We start from the raw sequence: 21,233 nt of genomic DNA on the forward strand, positions 1-21,233 counted from the left end.
ATAATTATAAAGAGTTAACATTCAAAACATCTAATGTGGGATCTATCATCATATTTTTAAAAAAAAGGGAAATGTACAGTACTACTCATTTACTATTCATCTGGGTTATTCACAAGTACTGCATATCAACTGTGTCTCATGAACTGGTTCATGGTGATTCTTTTCGCCTACAGTATGCTGATGCTTTTCATTTCCGTGAAATGCCATCAGCGTTGACACAGAAGGCATCAACATATTGCCGGTAGAACTACAGCGCAAGAAATTGGCAGATGCACCAGGGGATGCTGGGTAATTGCTGCATGATAAATATGCAATCATAGATGTTGCAGACCTAATCTTGATTAAACTCTGGTACATGTTTTATTTTATTAAACGCAGTGGTGTGTAACTGTGTAAATGATGGCTTGGACATGTTAAAGGTTAGTCGATAAAATGCAAGATATCCTCATAGAAAAAGGCCCAAATTGAAAATCAATGTCTTCATTTGTTTTTAGGGACCAGCCAAGTAAGGGCATAGAGTCAGTCATTTTAGGAAACGCACACAATAACATGTGTTGAGTGCATTCCCTTTATACTTTTTTTTTGCCAGTTTGTGTATCTGTTACAAACACGCATGCACGCACGCATGCAAACACACACACTCACACACGCCTTCTTATAGATGGCTAGCCTCCTGCAAAGCCATGCCATCCGTGTCCTGCTATGACCGAGTCTGTTACAGATCAAAGATTGTCATTGAAGACACCATACAAAACCATTTTGTGTCACAGCAGGAAGTTTCAATTTGAACACAGGCAATACAGCTTTGGCACGATTTCTGTGAACTATAAAGAACATCCATGGTTGAAAATGAAAGCCCTTTTTAAAATTATCTTAGCAACAAGGAACAGACGCAAGGTCACACATGTCAAATTGCACAAACACGGTATGCATCATTCATGGTTCATGCTCTTCCATTGTTTATCCTTGGGAGCACTCAAGTGTTATTGGGGTCATACTGTATTTATCTCCCACGTAAGCTTTTTCTAACTAGGGGTTACAACCGAAAGGCCAATGATATTAAGCACCATTTGTATTCTTTTAATTAGGACAAATAGTCTTTCAACAGAAAACTGACATGATAATGGTATGGAAATTAATATTTACAGTTTTACCTATTACTCACGCTCCAAGCTAGAGTGGTTTGTAATTGCAATTCCCTCCCCTACAGGCTAGTATTCCACGGATGAACAGTTTACCCAAATAAACACATTTTCATGTGTCAACATTAACAAAGTTTGTGGCTCATTCGCTGACCTCTGCAGAGAAAGAATGTCACAAAGCAAATCCTGTAGAATACCACAACCATTTCCCTATCCCCAATTATTCCCCCGTCTGAACACTAAGGTTTAGGAATTGTGCTCACCATGGACCAGGCCTTATAAACCTAATTAGAAATCAAATTAATCGCAAGGGTGGTCCTGCGAGACTGACAGTGCAGTGAAACCTAACACGCTTTTCATTCATTCTGTGTAAATTGATTTTGTGGGTTCGGCTTGTAAAAATAGGGAGAGCACAAGTGTAGCTAAGACATCCTAATTGGACAAACAGAGCGTGAGAGAGAGAGAGAGAACTCAAGGCGAAATAACTGAAAGACAAATCAAGAAGGTGAGAAGAGGGGATGGCAGAGAACTACTGCACAGCTGCAGAATATCAAGTGGGGAAAGAGAGATCATGAGCCCAGTGTTGAAGCCATTTGTGTTATCAAGGGCTCCTGGTGCACCTGAGGTGTAGTAGTAGTAGTAGTTACTGTTTGCTTACACCTGGATCTCCTGGAACTACTGGATCTACAACGTACCACTAAGTTGACATGTTGAAGTCCTTCCACAGGGAAACATAAGCCTATCGTCGATATTGCAAGGGAATGCCAAGCAACTACCCTCTGCAGACAACTGCAGACAAAGTAAAAGGAAGGACATAATCGTCAAGTAGACTTGCAATCTTACCTGGAGTGGGCACGGTTTCCTCTTTGTCGTGCTCTTCGTGCCACTGCATGGTGCGATGGTAGCTCAGCATCACTTCCCATAATGCCTTGCACAAGTCTGACAGGCAGGGGATGTAGCTGTCTGGAGTGATATGCTGAGGACAGAGAGAAGCAGAGAGGCAACAATGTCACTGGCGTGTACGTGAACTGGAATTATTTATTCTAGTTTTTGTCATTTCTGTTTGCACCACTGTGGTACTTCAAGTTTGTATTTCAGTAAATGGCATATGCTATCTTGGTATTTAAAATTACATTTTGACAGATGATGAGGAGTTCTCCTCAAGAAGGACAACAGGATAAATACTTGGTAATAAATGACATGGATTTAGGAGATATGATTCCCTTGGCTGTTAAGATTAGATGGAAACTTAGGAGAAATATTAAATTAAATATTTGGCAGAGCCCCTTTTAAATAAGCTCTGCTTTGATGTGATGTTCTAGAGCAGTGCATTGGACAAAAGCTCATTGTGGCAAAAGAAACACCTTGCTTTATCATACAGCAGCTTTACTGACTGCCCAACTAAAAATGTAAGTAATTGAACGACAATTCGATGAGCTGAGCTTTTTGAAATTAATGACCAGCCTGCTTCCTCTGTGAGCTTCAAAAGAAGAAAATGATAGCCATAGATCAAGACAAACCACTTGTATAGCACATATAGTAGATAGCACATTTAAAGACCCATTGAAATGGGTATTTTGGGCGTTTTATTTTGAGGTTTCAGTCTGAAATGCCAGCCTGTGTGTTTCTGAACCAATCAGAAGGGACCAGCCCTTCAGGCGATGGAGTCATGTGATGCCAAATGTTTTGTTTGTAGCCATCATTCGCAAGGCAGAGATACACGACCAGGCTGCCTCTTGTGCAGAATGTTTGTTACCAAGTTGCTTATAATTTCTTTGGCATCTAGTGTTAGGAGTCAGTGTTAGTGCCCATATGATCACCACGGATAAGCTCTAAAAGTGTGAAAAATGTATTTTTCATTTCACTAGGTCTTTAATACTAGGTAAACTCAATGTGCGATCACGTTGCATTAAACAACTTGATATAAAAAGTACAGTCATTAACTGCCATCCAGAATTACACACATAAAAAGCATTTATTATTAAGCCAAAAAAACTAACCACGATTCAAATGATACGACATCCTAACCCCTACATTAACTCACCTGCGAACACACACACACACACACACACACACACACACACACAAGAAGAAGAAGAAATACCTACTCCTCCCGCGAGGGAAATTCAGATATCGCAGCCCAACCCAGCTGCTTTTTTTTCCAGCTTAACCCAGCTGAACCCAGTGCTGCCCACAAGGAGCACGAGGGAAGGAGGCTGTTGAAGTATTATGAGTAATGTCTTCACTCTTCAGCTTTTTCTCATCCCAGTGAGTACTCCAACATTTCATTTGCGCTGAAGTCCAGTAAAAACGTCAATACAGTAATCTAACCTTTTGGACATAAAAGCTTGGACCATTTTCAGAGTCAGAAAGCTCAGTCTGCAATAGAGCTTTCAGGGGCCTTTTCCACCAAAAGAACCTTGGTTCCAGAACCAGTGCCGGTTCAACTTTCTTGGAACCTTGGTTCGTTCTTGCGAACCGGCTTGCGTTTCCACCAGATTGAACCAGAGCCATTGTCCCCCAGTTCAGATGGTGGTTCACTGGAAAAACCAAGGATTTTGTGGTTCCGGTTCGGAACCAACTTTTACGGTTCGGAACCAACTCCGGTTCTCGGTGGAAAAGCACACCTCTGGTTCATCCCATAGGTGGGAGAAAGAACCAGAACCGGTTCTTTGCCGGCGGAAAAGGCCCCTCAGTGTGCCAGCCTCTCCCCCCATGGAGATTCAACATTAAACTCTTTCAGGTCTGCACTGAAGAGACACTTGTTCACTCAGGCTTTTGGCAAATAGTTTGTTTATTTTTGTAATTGAAAAGAGTCCTTGGGTTTTTGAAAGGCTCTATATGAATTCAAGTCATTATTATCTTTCATTCAATGGTTTTGCATTTAAAGTAAACAAAAAAAAAGAAAACTCAGTGGGTGCTGTCCTCTCCGGCTAACAATTTATCAAAAGAGAAATGTACTGTACAGTGGTGCTTTGGGATTTTCTAATGGTGGGAAAACAAAACTATGTTTTCTAATCTTAATTACATTTGCATTGTTACTTAAGATTTTATTTTCTAGTTTAATTTAATTCAATTAGAAAATACAGCGCTGCAGTAGAGAAACAAAGTTTGCTTTGAACGAATACCGTAATGGAGCCGTGTATGAGGACGCATACTGTAGCTCTGGTCCAGAGCGTCAGCTGCACTGACTGACACTCTGGACCAGAGCTAGAGGACACACACACATGCAGTCACCGCTGGGAGCCTACATTAGGTGTTAAAGTAATATCCATCTGAATAGGGTACTTGGGCTTGTGAATCTAGCTCAACCTGGTAAAATTGTTATGCAATAGCCATTTGATTAGATAGCCTATATGGCGCGTCTTCACTCGAATCTATGGGGGCGCATTCTAGCATGCACACGCGCAAGCACTGTTCCGTGCCGTTCCTGCGCGTCCATGTGGGGAAATTATTGGCCGGACGCCGCGTGGGCACGTCCGGCCTCGAAAGCACTACTGGTACGGTATCCTTGTGGCCCTTTTACACAGAACGCCATAACAGCCCCGCTTCACAGCAAAGCTCATTATTTCCAATGGCACGCTTCCGGCAACAAAGGTTTGTCGCTACATCAAGCAAAGTACGAGTGGTGCTGCTGGTGTGGTCAAAGTTCAACCTTGCTGAACTTTGATTGCTGCGCACTGTGACGAATTCATGCACGGCCAATAGAAACCAGGCATCCAGCCAGGCACGGAGCTGGAAAGTGGAGGAGGTGGATCATAATGGAAATAAGTCAGACTTTGTGTTTTATATATGTGATGCATTTTCTGCAATCTAAATCAGGGGTCTTCGTTTTCAAGCCAAGGACCACTTAGCTGAGAGAGAGATGAAGGAGGGACCCCCAGATTTCACGGTTTCCATCAGATTCCATAGTTTCATCGTTTGACAGCACAATCATCAGTGTATTTTGGATTCAGCGCGAGGTGTTGTGAGCTTGTACAGATGATACTGTAGATCTGCTATTTTTGGCTAAAGTTCGCAGAATATGGATGCTAGGGTTCAAGTGGTTAATATAAAAAAGGGGAAAAAACAAGTTTCTATCACACTAAGATTTGGAGGACCCCCTGTAGAAACTCTGAGGACCCCCTAGGGGTCCCGGACCCCCTGTTGGAAGACCCCTGATCTAAATAAATTAAACTAAACGGAAGAAAAAACAATTTTGTGTCTCTAAATCATGGAGGTATTAAATTATTTGACCCAAATTTATATCTCGACCTCAGGAGAAAAGCCCTATGTTGGTAAACATTTCCAGCACGTAAGCATGTCTGGCAATACATGTTTTATCATTACATAGCAGACGTAGTGATGTAATTACATAATCCTCCTAGAGGTTTTGAAAACCCAGCCTATTTTCTCTGTCCTGCATGCGTGACTCCCCCTAACAATAACCTATACAAAGCGGTGAGAGCAGCGCATACCACAAATGTGAAAGGGCCATTAGGGATGGTGCAAACGGATGAGGCTAGAACAGTGGTGGGCAACTTTGATGATGGCGAGGGCCACTATATTTCCACCTTCACTCCAGAGGGCCACAATGCATATTGCTTCATCCTATTTTGTCATTCTAGTATCTCATACAAAAGAAGCAAAAATAGCCGATCTACAAGCTCAAAACGCATCGCAGCGCGATGCGTTTTGAGCTTGTAGATCAGCTATTTTTGCTTCTTTTGAATTGAAATCCTGCATTATCTTTTGTTATTTTTGAATTGGAATCCTGAAATGTAACATTATGATTTAATTTCAAACACATTTAGTTCTCATGTTAACTTTATGAACCTAAATACAAATACATTGGACATAAAAAAAAAAAAAAAAAAAAAAAAAAACATTTTAATACTACTATAGCCTAGTCATTAAGCTACTAATATAGACTGAAGGAATTAAAGCAGGTCATGTTTGGAATTCTAACAGCTGAAATCAATAATATACCGGTATCAGTATTCCGGTATTAACCTGCGGGCCGCATTAAGTGAAGGTGGGGGCCGCATGTGGCCCCCGGGCCGCCAGTTGCCCATGTATGTGCTAGAACAATACTGTATGTCTTTTTCAGAGTTCTTTCGAGTCCAGAGAGAATAGAGACGTTCAAAGCTGAGTTATGGTTTGGCCCACCTTTAAAAAAAAAAAGAAAAAAAAAAACCATCTAGCCGGTGCAATTATAACTCTTAGGGGCCTTTGACACAGTTTAAGGTTGTACAGAACAAATGTCAGCACATGTTTCCGGTCAGATTTATCATTGTCTGACGAAACACTACTTTCAACAACAGCACCGTATGGCTTTTGCCAGTGGTTTAAACTGTGATTGTGGTGTATTCAGGTCTCCCCACTATCTTTATCAAAAGCACTATAAATTATTCAGAAACCTGATAGCACGTAGCAACATGGACCTTGACTGTGGAAAAGCTAACAGGAGTGAGGTTCCACAACAATTTATGCATTAGAGTTTCACCCTTCGACCTTCTAGAGGCTGGCCGAACAGTTTAGCACAAGCCTGTAAATCAGGCACAGCTTGGATCCGAAGTAATGAACTGTTGTTTGCCAGGACATTTTCCCTGAGGACCACGTGTGGCATTTGAGTTAAGATTCACAGATATACGTAAGCCTTCAGCAAGCAAAGTGATACCATTGAATGATATCACTAAATATCCCTGAAGACACAGCCCCAAAGGTCAGAGACACTCTCCAAGGCAAATGAAATACACATCAGGTCAGAAAGCATCTCTGTCAATGGCTGTTGCTGGAGGCTGTAGTAGGGCTCAATTGTTATTCATTCACCAGTCTGATCTGAGGAATGTGAATACAATGTCCATTTTGAAATGGGACAGTCTGACAATAGATCAGACAGCCTGTGGCTCTTCTTATCGCTAAGAAATTTCAAACGTTAATGTGATACAGCCAACAAATCAATAAAAAATGAGTTAGAAAGGTGTCAATTATTACAGAGAATCCTGGTGGTAATGGATTTGACTATACCTGCTTTCAAATGCAGATGGTAAGCCATCTAATATCAATAGCTGAATAACAACAATATGACAGGGAGCAGATCCACTGAGAGATATCAATAATGGAACGTCTAACCGACATAATAAATCCTCATATCAATGTGTGAGTCTTAATACCGCTCAGATAGATTTGCTGGGAGGTCGAAATTAATCACTCTTTGCTTGGATACCGAGGGCGTTTGTTTACTCGGGTACAGAGGCAATTCATCACTGAAAGTAATATTAGGCAAACCTCCAGAACTCTGCCACCACTCGCTTGCCTCCGGCAACTCTTTTGACTTTTTCAGTTGACTAATTAATTAGCATCGAAAAACACTTTTAACAATTACAAAAGCTTTTTTGCTCAGATTTTCCAGATAGGAAAAACAGTGGCATGAGATGGGTTTGCAAAACTGTCTATAAACTAGCTATAAGTACCAGACACCCTATGATGAAATTATTAAGTCAAAGGTGCACTTTATTTCACACCATCTGCAAAGATTATCTCTAAACTAATGTGCCGTCATTAAAAGCCTAATTGCATCACATCATTTTGAGTTCGCGTGAAATAAGAAAAGTACATGGAACTGAAAAAAGATATATAAAGAACGCTAAAAAGGTTTCCATATAGGGGGCATCTAAGAAGTGCAGCCCTGTTTCTCGGCCATTTGTGGTCCGTGGACCAATGGTTGAGAAATAGGACTGTATATGCCTGCTATATGGAACCTTTTTTGGAACATGGAAAAACATTTTTGGCTTGGCAGAGTGCTGCTAGCCAATCATAAGACGGGGGAGGCGGGACATGTAGCGTGAGGTGGAGTTAAACTAAATATCAAAATATGGATTAAATATGTTTAATGGCAACGGCGAGCAATGCTGATTACCAGATGTTTCCGTGGCACAATACTGCCGTTGTGATATTCCTGTGCAATCTCTCTGCAACACTTTCAAGACATTATATTTGTTCGAGACCAGAGTGTAGTATCAAGCGCGACCGGACAGAATGCATTGAGCTTCAAGGGACACAGGTTACCTTGTCCCAATTACAAATACGTAAACTGTGGCCCAGAAAGGGGCTAGGAAGAATGTATAAGAAATGTTAAAATAGCATTTCAGAAGTGTTAACTAATAGGCGTAGTAATATATAGTAGTAATAATACAATATAGTGGTCATATGGTGGTCCAGAGCGCATAAGAGGTTGAGAACCACTGAATTACGGCATGGTACATTATCTATAATGATAGGAGTAGAATATGACTTGGTTGAGCAGAGACAATGTTAAACACACCTACAGTACACAGCATCTAAGACAATTAAGTTGCTTACAGTAATACCTGCAGTAAGACATATATTGCTTGGGACTATTTCTCATAATAGTGGAGCCAATATAACATTTTGATAGCAAATACTACCCTTTCCACTTTACGTATGAACTGTAGCTATCATGGCTATGCTCTACATGGCTACTAGGACTGCAACTGTCAATTATTTTATGAGACATTTGATAAATGTTTCTATCAATTGCAATAATAAAGTAGATTTTTTATAATTGACAAAATTGATTAGTCTGATTAACAACTTAAACTGTATTTTATACTTTGTCGTATAATGGTTTCCCACAGAAATAGCCGATCTACAAGCTCAGTAATTATAATTTGATTCAAATCAATTATTTATAATCAGTAATGTTGATTAATTGCTGCATCCCTATTACAAGTGCACAATTATAATTGTTGTACAATTACTGTGTTATTATTATAATTGTCATCAGAAAAGGAGCAAACAGTCACATTTACTGTAAGTGTGTGGTTCCAAATCTACTTGACATTTCTCTGACAATGTTTGCCCTTCATTGCTCTCTGGCACACATCCATAAATCACCATGCAATGTGGGAGGATGGAGGGTGATGAGTGTGTGTGTGTGTGTGTGTGTGTGTGTGTGTGTGTGTGTGTGTGTGTGTGTGTGTGTGTGTGTGTGTGTGTGTGTGTGTGTGTGTATGTGTGTGTGTTTGCTGTGTAATAATGAGTAAGGCACTACCAGTGGATTGGAAACACAATAAACGTACGGTATAAACAAGATCCTCCGTGATGAACAGATGAGGGGTTTAGATGTCTATCAGTGTCTGTGTGAAAGATTATAAACCGAGTGTGCATAGGTCTGTGTGTGTGCGCGCGTGTGTGTGTGTGTGTGTGTGTGTGTGTGTGTGAGTGAGTGAGTGAGTGAGTGAGTGAGTGAGTGAGTGAGTGAGTGAGTGAGTGAGTGAGTGAGTGAGAGAGAGAGAGAGAGAGAGAGTGAAAGTGTGCAAGTTTAGTTGGGGGGGTCACGCTGTTCTGTTTGGTTTCACTCAGTTAATGAAGGTACTTATAACAACAGGTTAACAACAAAAGCAGCCTTACGCCATAACTCACAGAATGTCCTGCTCTTGAGACGCACAAGAGCGTTTACTGGCGCTTTATATCAGAATAATGGGACGTTGCACAACAAGAGGATTATGGTAAAGGATGGATGATGAGGGGAGAGTATAAGTCTTGGTTGATAAAGAAGCAGCTGGTCAAAACAGCCTTTTTTCTATGGACCATAACGTACTCACGGATCATCGCGGATGTATTTTTCCTTCTCTGCGTGTAAGATAAGACTTTCGGCGCACCCAACCGCGTGCACAGCAGCACCGAAGATTAGGTAAATACAATAGGAAAAATCCTTGGCAGTTAATCTACTGTACATTGGTTATGGCAAAACTACAGCAGCATAATTGTTAACAGGGGTCTCGCCGTCGCGTCATAAGATACATTTCAGGTGGGTTGGAAATTTCAGCCAATCAGGAAAGTACCCCATTTATCAGTTTAAATGTTTTAGTGTTCTGGTACAAGGTCTACTAAAAGGAGATCCTAGAAAAGACTAAGCTTATTTCCACAGGAAACTATTAAAGTATCTCATATAACATTGAATGACAGAAGAATAGAACACAGTTCTATGCAGTAGATATAGTCAGTAAAAAAAAATAAAAGTCATCACTTCCAATTCCACTTGATCATCCTGTACTGTATTAGTTCTCTCTCTTCATTGGATAAAATTGGCATCCCTAAATGAAAATGCCATTTCTCTTCACTTAATAGCTGGTCCACTACAGGACCTAATAGTGTGTGTGCGTGCGTGGGCTTGGGAGTGGTTGATATGCAAAATTCATGGGCCCTTTCACAATAAGAACTGACCTTTCTGCATATCCCCACGTCCCCTGAATTTTAACTTCCGTTTCATAATTTAAAAAAGGATTTAGTGTGGACCATTTGCCTTCAGCTCTGTGCACATTTTATTTAACAGCTCAGTGCGCAAGTGGAGAGATGGGAGTAAGTTTCAAGATCACAAAATAACTATACTGCAAAACTTTTTCCCTGCTCGACTCAATAAATGAATAATCCAAATAACTCAATGTTTACAATCTGTCTCCTGATTTTCTGCACGCGTCCCAAAAACGTCACAAATAGTTTTATTAAGTAGTGAATACTGTATGTATTGCACGGACTTTCCAGAAAACACCTGCTCCTGTCATAAGCCACTGGTTTCAAATGAATACAACTTGCCACTCAGCTGTGTGCACTTAAAATGCAGCTCCCGCAGAGTGCGTGACTGTGGACATGGAAATCCATGCATACTGTATGCGTGCGTGCGCATCTATCATCGAGACGAAGAGTACAATACATCCATGAATCCAGAGTTGGGGAGGAAGTGCGAGTCTGCCTCGAGCGACTGGGTCCGGGCAACTCAAAACACTGACAGCAGTATTTGTCAAAGCCAAGTCAACATTAGCGACAACTGTGGCCAGAGCACAGAACCGTGCACGTTATTTCACAGGGGCGAGGAGGACACAAGCTCATGAGCTCAGACCCCAGAAAGTAAACAGAAAATTGTCAAACTATATCAATCACAAAAAGCTGAAATTAAGCAACATTTAAATTTTATTTCGGGCCAGATGTAGGCCAAGCTGGCCAATGTGACCTTGGCCTGGGCGTACAACAAACTTTGGACAAACGGACAAAGCCAGATGTTGGAGCTTAGCTCCTTCCAGGAGCAACACTCAAAAAAAAAAAATATTTGATATTTGAAAATAGCTCACTTGTAGATCTGATATTTTCTTGAATAAATATGAAATATCTGGAAAGGTGTCAGACACTGTCCAAGAAAATACAGTAGCACAAGTGGCTGAGTGACCACTGATGTAACACAGCCCTGCTTTGTGCGTGTGCGCGCACACACACACGCGTGTATCAGTTAACTCATTCTGAGCCCAGGACATTAACGGATTAGGGGGTCCAGAGTGCCCCCTCCCGGCCCCATTAACGGCCGCTGTCTTATTTTGAAGGCCAGAAGTCTAGACCGGAAGTACTTCCGGTCTGACGTCATCGGATTGTGCGCCGGAACCGATGCGTGTCCACGTGGAGTTGTGTAATGGCCGACCGGGAGCTTTTATAACTGTGTAAAATAAGCGAGCATCTGCCTCCATCCTAGCTTCTAAAGTGTAGTTTTGAGATAATGGACATTAAAGATGAGATCGGCCGTCCACCTCAATGTTATGGGATGACTATTGTGTGCTCGTGGAGCCGTGATGATGACAAATCAGCGCGGATTTCGTCTCCGGAGCGTCGGCCATTGTACTAGGTATTTTTACTCGCCGTTACAGTAATATATTACTTTTCCCGCGACATCGCGTGGATGGCACTATAGATACTCTATTACTTTTCCCGCGACATCGCGGGGTTGGCTTTTAATGAGTTAAGTATACTCCGCTGTCGGGCAGAAACCAGCTAACTCCAAAATGTTCATTTTTCAGGAAATAAAAAAAAGTGGAGTTTTGGCCAAAGCGTTATTTTTCATTGATTCAATATATATTTTTTAACAATACACAGATCTAAAGGGTGTTCAATAACACTGATTTATGAAAAAAAAGTAACTGGTTTCTGTCGGACAGCGATGATACTGTGTACACAATAGGTCATAGGTGCATTTGTAAGAATGCTGTAGTTTTGTTTAAACATTCTTAAATTAATAACACAATAATGGGTAACAGCGCAACCTGGCACCTGTGAAAGAACACAGCTCTGGTTAATTTGTCTAATTGGTGGACATTGGCCATTCCCCAGGAAGGGTGCAGTCCAGGGAAGGAATCTCATTGAAGCCATGAAGGTCATGGCTGCCGTGGCTAGGGCTGTCACAATTATTACATAATCGTCTAATCGTGATTATTTGACATTATCGCAATTATTTTGTCATAATCGTCATAATCGTGAATGTTGAAAAATGACAGAAATAGTGGAAATAGCAGATCTACAAGCTCACAACGCGTCGCATCGTGACACGTTGTGAGCTTGTAGATCGGCTATTTCCACTATCAATGTTATTTTTTAAGTAGTAAGTCGTCAAATATGTCAGTAATGTATTTGTGTGTTTAGGTTATGTATCATATCTGCCATATGCAACTTCAAAGCCTAAAAGCCAAACAGAAATGTAATTATCAACGACAAAAACACAATTAAATCGTTAATCGGCAATTATTTGAATGACAATTAATCGTCATGTAAAATGTCATATCGTGACAGCCCTAGCCGTGGCCCCTCAAAAAATGATATGACCTGAGAGGGCAAAGTGGCCTTGGTTCCCCAACCACACTGCCCCAGCTGATGGAACCCGTTTCTCCTCTTGACTCTTTCCTGTAGATACCGGTGTCTTTTGTTGAGATTCTTAATTCTAAACTCCCCCTCTACATCTTCAAAAGAGTCTAGCTTGTAGATCTTCTATTTTTGGCAAAGGGATTTGGTGTAGAATAGATGGAAGAAAGAGCCAACTCAGGTCCAGTTTACTAAGTATAGAGGGTTTAAGTGGTTAATAAATTAAATGAATTAAATTATTTCAGTTACTTAATGGCCTTCCTGCCCTGGCATTTGTCCTTTGTGTGCCCTGGTACACCTTTTCCACCAAGACATTTTTAAGGCCAGTTCAGAACCACTCTCAAACCAGTTCTTCAAACTGTTTCCGGAGCTGCACCAACTGGTTTACATTACAGTAATATGGCAGTAACAGATCAAGCACCACCACACTTGTGACATAATAAATGTCATCAAGGTGAAATAAAGAGTCATAATAATGATGATGATGTTAATACACATCCTTACCGTGCACAGGTCCTTGTACTGCATCTTCTGAAACTTGGTATCAGCATTTCCGGCACATAGCTCCACGTAACCCAGCACCACTTGAAACACAGTGTTGTGGATTGCTTGGGTAAAATGCATGTGAAGCTGGTCCATGGCCGTCTGCAAAATAGAGACAAACATGCAATTAGAGACGCACAGTGCAATAGTCTAGGTAACAAACATACAGTATGGCCCAGGGGCCAGACCTTTGAAAATGCAGCATTATGTTAATTGTATTTGGGGAAATTAATTTAACTCGACTCCAATTCATTATTGGAGTCTAGGACATGCTTGCATTCTATATTCCATATGTACCTAAATGTTAAATGTTTATAATGTAATGGTGAAACAGTCTCCCATAGATCCATATATTCATAACATAATGCTATGGGCCCTATTTTGTGCGGCATCTTGCGACTAATCTTATTAGGCATATTTTATTCTTTCGAAAAAACAAAATGTTAAAATAGTGAAAATACAGTCGCTGTTTCTATACAATTAATACAGTTTTAACATACTTCAGCACTCAAGTTTCAATTCAAAAATCCAATGTGTAGCCCTTCACTCACTTTATGGAAGTCAGTATGGCCCCCTGGAAGAAAATGCTGCCCACCCCTGGTTTAGATCATCAACAATCTAATTTGAATCAATGGAATAATGATAAATAGCAAAAACAATAATAATAATATTATAAGAGCTTCTCTGGTCTTTATGTTGTTTCCCAGGGCAACTGTTACCAACAGGGAAGTTCACAAAGGGAGGAATACTCTGGGTTATTGTTTATTATCCCTTTCATCATACAAACAAAGGACACTGGAGTCATTGGGTACGTGGGTGCCCCACAGGTACTCTATGTAGCAGCTTAATTACATATTCCTCCCATGAGCTTGCGTTCATACAACCAGACCACCCAATCCTCTGCAACAAAACTAGCGTATAGCGTAATATAACAGGAAAAAAGTGTATCCTTGAGTTTATCCATCTTCAACCGCTTATCCGTAATCGGGGTGTGGGGTAACAGTTCCAACTGAGATTTCCAGCGTTCCATCTCCTGAGCAACTTTATCCACTTCCTTTGGGGGTATCCCGAGGCGTTCCCAGGCCAGTGTGGAGATGTAATCCTTCCATCTGGTCTTTGGTCTGCCATGGGGTCTCTTCCCAGTGGGATGTGCATACAGGACCTTCCTAGGAAGACGCTCGGGAGGCATCCGTACTAGATGCCCGAGCCACCTAAGCTGACTCCTTTCCAAGCGTAGGAGCAGCGGTTCTAGCCGATCTACAAGCTCACAACGCGTCACACTGCGACGCGTTGTGAGCTTGTAGATCTGCAATTTTCAGAGCAACCAAGCATAAAATGGCTTGTCTTTTAGTTCTACTGGATCTCTTCTGCACTAATCCCTCCTTAACATTTTAGTCTAGTTTTTATTTGTTGTTGAAAATGTAAATATATTTAGCCTTAGTTTTAGTCCTCATAGCATTGTTTTTATTCCGTTTTGAAAAAAGGTAGTCGACAAACGTTTTTTGTCATAGTTTTTTAGTCTACGAAATCAACACTGGTTGCCAACGTCACACTGGATCTTGATGTGTGCGGACAGCCCTCTCAGCCCAGCACTGACCTGCGTCTTTCCCAGGAGTGTGTAGGCCATCTGAACCTTGGTGTAGTGGATGATGTCAAAGTGCTTGCAGGTCTTTGACAGCGCTACATCCAGCTGCTCCTGTAGCCGAGGAGAGGAGAGGAGAGAGGACAGAGGGTAAAGGAGAAGAAAGGGGGAGAGGAGGGATTATCAACATTAAGATGGGGGATTTAGAAGATGAATGGATGTGAAACAGGAACACACGGCCAAGAGTGGGTCCCGTGTGTGTGTGTGCGTGCGTGTGCGAGCGCATTTCATTATTGAGAATGTCTATGATGCAGAAAGAGCGAGCAAGAATGTATGAGGAGAATGACAGAGGTTTGTGCACTCTCAAGGTCACAGAAGTAGTCATTAAATCAAAGGAAGAAGAACTGGCACTCTTTTTATTAAAAGCCAGTATTTGTGCTAATTGTGTATCTTGTTTGAGAAGCTGAATGGCAAAAAAAAAGAAAATGTAATAACATTTTATATAATCTCAATATGAAAAAAGTTGTTTGCATGGCTGAGATGGAAACTTTAGTTTGACAATAAAGAAATTGCATGATGAATAGTGATGGAAACAATTGTTATCTAAACATTTGACAGCCCGTCTTATTATAAAAATATTTTAGTATTCTGTCTGACACAACAATGCTGCATTTCTTCTGCTGTGATAACGGAAGAATAATCCATTTTGTTATTGTGTGCATCACCTGAAACAGGTGGTTGACTATTGGATGGATGGTTTCACTTATTTTTTTCCCTATCCTCTCCCCTCCTCTATCAACACTACGTCAATGCTTGTTTTCTCTCTATTTAAAAGAAAGAACTGTAAAAGATAAAAAGTTGCTGCAGTTCTTTTCAAAGCTGAACTGAACACATTCAGTAGTAAAAGCAAAAAGAAAGAAAACAATAGCTAGTTTTATTCTGTTCTGCCTAACCTGCCAGTGCAATTAAAACTACATGAACTATATTTGACACTCATACAGTATCTATCAAATGCTGCCTAACAAGACATGTACTGACAAACCTGCACTTCCTAACCGACATGACCTGAACATCACTCGTGTGCGTGTGCGTTTGATGGTTAAATTGTGCCAACAGTGAGAAGCTGAAAGCCGGGAGAAGCTATGCAAGGCTACCCACAACTGAATTACATCCACTGTTCACGCTGTGAAGCATGTCCAGGCTGGGGAGCATGTATTCACTGGGGATGGTGCGCGTGCGTGCGTGCGTGCGTGCATGCGTGCGTGCGTGCGTGCGTGCAGATTAAGCCACTGTCAGGCAAATTCATGTTTAGTTTTTAAACCCATATCTCATGTCGATCATTCAGGTCATTTGGTCCAATTAGAAGATTTTGTTGTGTATGTCTTTTGAATACAATCCATGTAGGAAAAGAACAGTTCCAAACCTAAGTATGGCCACAATGCATCCATGGATCCATGGATTGTACTCAAAAGAGATACATGCACTATACTTGTATGTGTTATTTGTTATGTGAGATATTTATTCCAGGTTTTGAAGATGTGTCCAAGTATGGACACAGATACGTCATTAAAAAATATATTTTTCTATGCAAGGAAGCTCTCTGTTTATTCTGTGCAGCGAATGGATCTTCAGGTATTTTTATTTAATCATTATCTATCGCATATTTGTCAGGGTTTTTAGTGCCGTTGCTACTATACCTGTGATGTGACTTTTTTTTAGACTCTAATATCGGAGACCTTCCGAATTCATAAGATCATCTGGTCTCCAGTGTGCACATGGCCCTTGGTGTTTTTTGTGTACAAACAAAACTGCTGGTAATGAATCCACTCAGGCGCAGCAGCAACAGCGGCACTGAGGAAATTACTTTGCATGCCATTCATCACACAGCGCTATCAAAACACCAGCTCCAGACCAAACTGATGATATTAATAGTGTTTGCCATAGTCGCTGTAATGACTTTCTGTATATGTCAATATTTGAGCTCCCACAGAGAGCAAAAGAAAGTCAAACAGCCAGAATGTCCAGATAAGCAAATGTGTCTCCTTCAAATGAGGACTCATGGTATAGAGAGGAAACACATTAAACACTGGCAATTGCTGAGGGTTTTCCTCACTAATGATGTTCTCAAATAATGACACAGAAATGAGAGAAAGGACAGAGAAGCACATACCTCAATTTGCTCCAGAGTGTCTTGTAGTTTGGAATTCAATTCACTGCAGGGAAAAAAGGACAGTGTGACACATCGTTGGCCAAGAACATAAACCCAACTGATGCTTTGCCAGACAGTGTCATCAGGAGCCTGACACGAAAACAAATACCGTTTAGCAGCCTTGAATTGACTTTTGGATTAAATCGGTTCCAGGCATTATGCAGGCCATACATCCCAACTGTCAACCTGGTGTCTTTTGGGCATTAAGAAATGTCAAAAAATTAAAACATAGCAGGTCTACACTTGCACTGTAGAACGATTTTTAGTTATTTACTTTGCTTACAACTTAAATCTTCTCAAATAGATGTGGTATTAAAAAATTGGTATATTAGGTTAATACAAGACATCTATTATAGCATCTGTGTGTAACGCTGTACAGTGACCTGTGACAGTGTCCTGGGCATTATCTGTGTCTAATGTGTTTGTGTATGTGCGTGAGAGAGAGAGAGAGAGAGAGAGAGAGAGAGAGAGAGAGAGAAAGAGGATGAGAGAGAGAGAGAGAGAGAGAGAGAGAGAGAGAGAGGATGAGAGAGAGAGAGAGAGAGAGAGAAAGAAAGAGGATGAGAGAGAGAGAGAGAGAGAGGATGAGAGAGAGAGAATGCGTCTTGAAATAGACAGGAAAAGCCAAAAAGTGATTAACCCCCCCCCCCTCCCAAAAAAAGTGGCATTCAACACTTTCACCCTGAAAGGATCACATAAAGTGTGAGCTTGGAGATCGGCTATTTTCGCTATTCATCATATGGCAGAGTATACAGGGCTAAAGAGCTTAATGTGTGTGCCATGAGTGTGCCAACAATGTCACGCATAAGAGATTAGAGTTCCAACTTCCCACAGAACCTTTTAGGTTAAAAAAAAAGACAACAGCATGTTCTGGGAGATGCTCCAGTTCTTCTCATGAAGGCCAGAGCAAAGCGCTTCCAGCTCCACAGCCTGATAACAGTCACAGTCATGTTCTCTCCTTCCGAGTTGCACTTCTTTCATTCCCCCGAGACTTCCGTCTGCACGCCGCACACATGCATAATTACATGTACATGACACCATTTCTCATTCTCTCACTGCTTCGATTGGGGTTTCTTTCGGGTCACCCATCCTTTGATGCTGTGCCTTGTGAGACCACCAATTGCCCAAGGGACAGAGTGTCCTTAACTAAATCACTAATTAAGAACCCTATGTTTCGCTTGGGCAGGCAGCGGAGAGAATAGGTAACTACCGCGTGTGCGTGCGTGTGCATGCGTGAGCGTCTGTGAGAGAGAGCGACAGTGAAGAAATGAAGGAAAGCAGACAATAGGAACTAGAAAAAGATTAGCAAGAAAGTAAGAACGGTGTGTGTGTGTGTGTGTGTGTGTGTGTGTGTGTGTGTGTGTGTGTGTGTGTGTGCGCGTGTGCGTGTGCATGTGCTTGCGCGCGTACGTGTGTCAGAGGTGAGAGATTAGAGAGGGAATAGAGTTGACAGAGTGGAAGAGGAGAAAGGAATAAAATGGGGTACTCAAGAGCAAAACAAAAAAGATTACGAAAGAGTTCTGTACGTACTGTACATGTGATCTATGTGCAGTGCCTGTACACACCTCCCCTCCTCCCCACCACACACTGCACGAATGCATAAATAACAGGAAGCGGGCGACGAACGCAATTAGCAACTCATCCTCTTCCTCGCAGTCACCGCGAGGAAGCAACCGCATGGAGAATACCGCAGGAACACCCCCACCCCCAGTTTCAATTATGACTGGTGCCAGGCAGCCACGAGTGCTTTGGGACTGGGCTCCATCATAGCAGCACGCTGACCTACTAACAGGCAGAGTCACGGACACCTACATACAGTATGTCACGAGGACCCCACAGGGATGGCCGTGTTTTCGCCTGATAAAATGAGCCTTTTAGTAGATGACAGCCTAGGAGAGAGAGTTCACAGCTAAGGGAGAGAGAGAGGCAGGGATGCTGAAGAGAAGGGTGGCAGGTGGGGGGAGAGAGAGGCAGGGAGTGTTTAGGGGAGGGGAGGGGAGGGGAGGGGAGGGGAGGGGAGGGGAGGGGAGGGGAGGGGGAAGGGAAGGGAAGGGAAGGGAAGGGAAGGGAGACAGGGAGAAAGAGAGGGAGGGCAGGATGCGTGGGTGGGTGAGGAGATGGTTTGCAGAGAAAGAGAGAGGAGAAGGGAGGGTAGATGAAAACACAGGCCTTCAAGACTGCATGGGGAACACAAAACAAGACAAAACAAATAAGCCACCGGCAAGAAGAATTAACGGAAGAAGGGGAAAAGAGAGAAGAAACAACAGAATGAGAGAGAAGGATAAAGACAGAAAGGAAGAGAAAATGATATCTTTAAAAAGGTGGCTATGTTGGACAAGGCAAGCAAGCATAAGCCTCTCTCCTTTGGCTATTTTTCCTTGCACTGGTCTAATTGATAAACTGGCATGCTACTCAACCACACACACCGTAACTGAGATGATAATATCAACTATAGCTCACACAGACGGCAATGTGACTGCCATTCAAGTTGTGCGACAGTGTTTCAGTGATCTCGCACATGCACGCGCACACGCAGTGTGCGTCGTCAGTACACCAGTGCACCAGTACAGTTGATGACTGCAAAAGTCATCAGTACACCAGTACACGCAACGCAGCGCACACACACACACACACACACACACACACACACACACACACACACACACACACACACACACACACACACACACACACACACACACACACACACACACACACACACACACACACACACACACACACACACACACACACACACACGTACGTGTGAGTAGACTATTGTAACTGTACTACTGCTGCAGATCAACTATTTTGAGCAGACTGATGAAAACCTAATTGTGAACGGTAGTATTGACCATACAAACGCATCTTCTTGCCAGCACTTTGGGCGACTTGCGTTCTTCAATGGTGTTAGGCTGCGTGTGTGTGTGGGGGGCTCTTGCTGTTTCACCCGCAGAACGCGTTCTAACATTGTTGTTGCAAACTCTGCAAATAAGACAACCTGCGGCCACCCATCAATAATCAGATGCGTTGCCCGAACCCAGCCGTGATTATATTAAAATCCATGCCTAGTACAGACAGTCAATCAATGTAAAAGTGTTTTATTCTTTACTATTTTTTCTTGGTCTTGAACCAAACCAAACTTCTCCAAAATGTCAGACTTGTACCTTGACGAATTATTATCCACTATTTCGTATTCACCTCTCGCTATCTGTGACTTTATTTCATCCAAGTTGTTTCCTTAATTGGGGGCTTAATTGGGGGTGTGTGTGTGTTTATAGTGTGCAACTTGTACACAACCGGTGTAGTTGTTTTGCGTGGTTGCGTTGTTTGGCCAGAAACTCTCTGATTTTAAAAATAAAAGCAACTGCAAAAACGTGAAGTAAATCACACCATAGCTCCTCCGGCGATGAACAATAGGTCTTGCGAAATAAGCATACAAACACAAACTGTACGGTATATATGACTTTTGAAACATTTAGTTTATTAGTTTTCCCATAGCATGCAATATATATTTCTGTAGTGTGTGTAGTGTGGAGGCCGTTGTAGTAGTAGGAGGCTGTACAGAAAGGCTGTACAGAAAACTAAGTCGCCCTTCGGTAATTAGTGGCACTGGATGCACGCAATCAACAGGACAGGATAGCAGCATGACTTTAAATATACTGTTTGACCAAAAGTCAGTGTACCTCCTTTTTTCTAATCAGTGCCCTTTGTTCCAGTGAATGGACATTTAAACCACATACATCTTCTATCTTCGTAAAAAGGAGTTACAACTGTACTTAGGCTGCTTTTTTTCCATCTACACCAAATGCCCCCTCCTCCCCACACTCCCCCATACAGAAATGGTTTGTTGAGATGAGTGAGTGAGAACTGGCCTGCAGAACCTTGACCTTAACCACATCAAACACCTTTGGAATTAATTGGAACACCAAATGCGAGCCAGGCCTGATCCCCCCATGCTCCCTCATACAGAAAATGGTTTGCTGAGATGACTGAGCAAGAACTTGACTGGCCTGCATGGAGCCCTGACCTTAACCCTATCAAACACCTTCGGAATGAAATGGAACACCAAATG

At 42.0% G+C, this 21,233-nt stretch overlaps 1 protein-coding gene across 1 annotated transcript in view; it reads right to left on the reverse strand.

Annotated features, from left to right (window-relative positions):
• vps50 (VPS50 subunit of EARP/GARPII complex) overlaps positions 1-21,233 on the reverse strand; it is a 170,544-nt gene that overhangs the window by 99,620 nt on the left and 49,691 nt on the right. Inside the window, exons 10-13 of the mRNA XM_080734824.1 lie at positions 17,120-17,162; positions 14,965-15,063; positions 13,329-13,469; positions 1,986-2,118 (exon numbers count right to left, since the gene is read on the reverse strand). Of these exons, the coding sequence (XP_080590950.1) occupies positions 1,986-2,118; positions 13,329-13,469; positions 14,965-15,063; positions 17,120-17,162 (416 nt within the window). The remainder of the gene's footprint in view (positions 1-1,985; positions 2,119-13,328; positions 13,470-14,964; positions 15,064-17,119; positions 17,163-21,233) is intronic.

Source organism: Nannobrachium achirus (genome assembly GCF_963921795.1).
Source record: "Nannobrachium achirus genome assembly, chromosome: 10".
Taxonomy (NCBI): Eukaryota; Metazoa; Chordata; class Actinopteri; order Myctophiformes; family Myctophidae; genus Nannobrachium; species Nannobrachium achirus.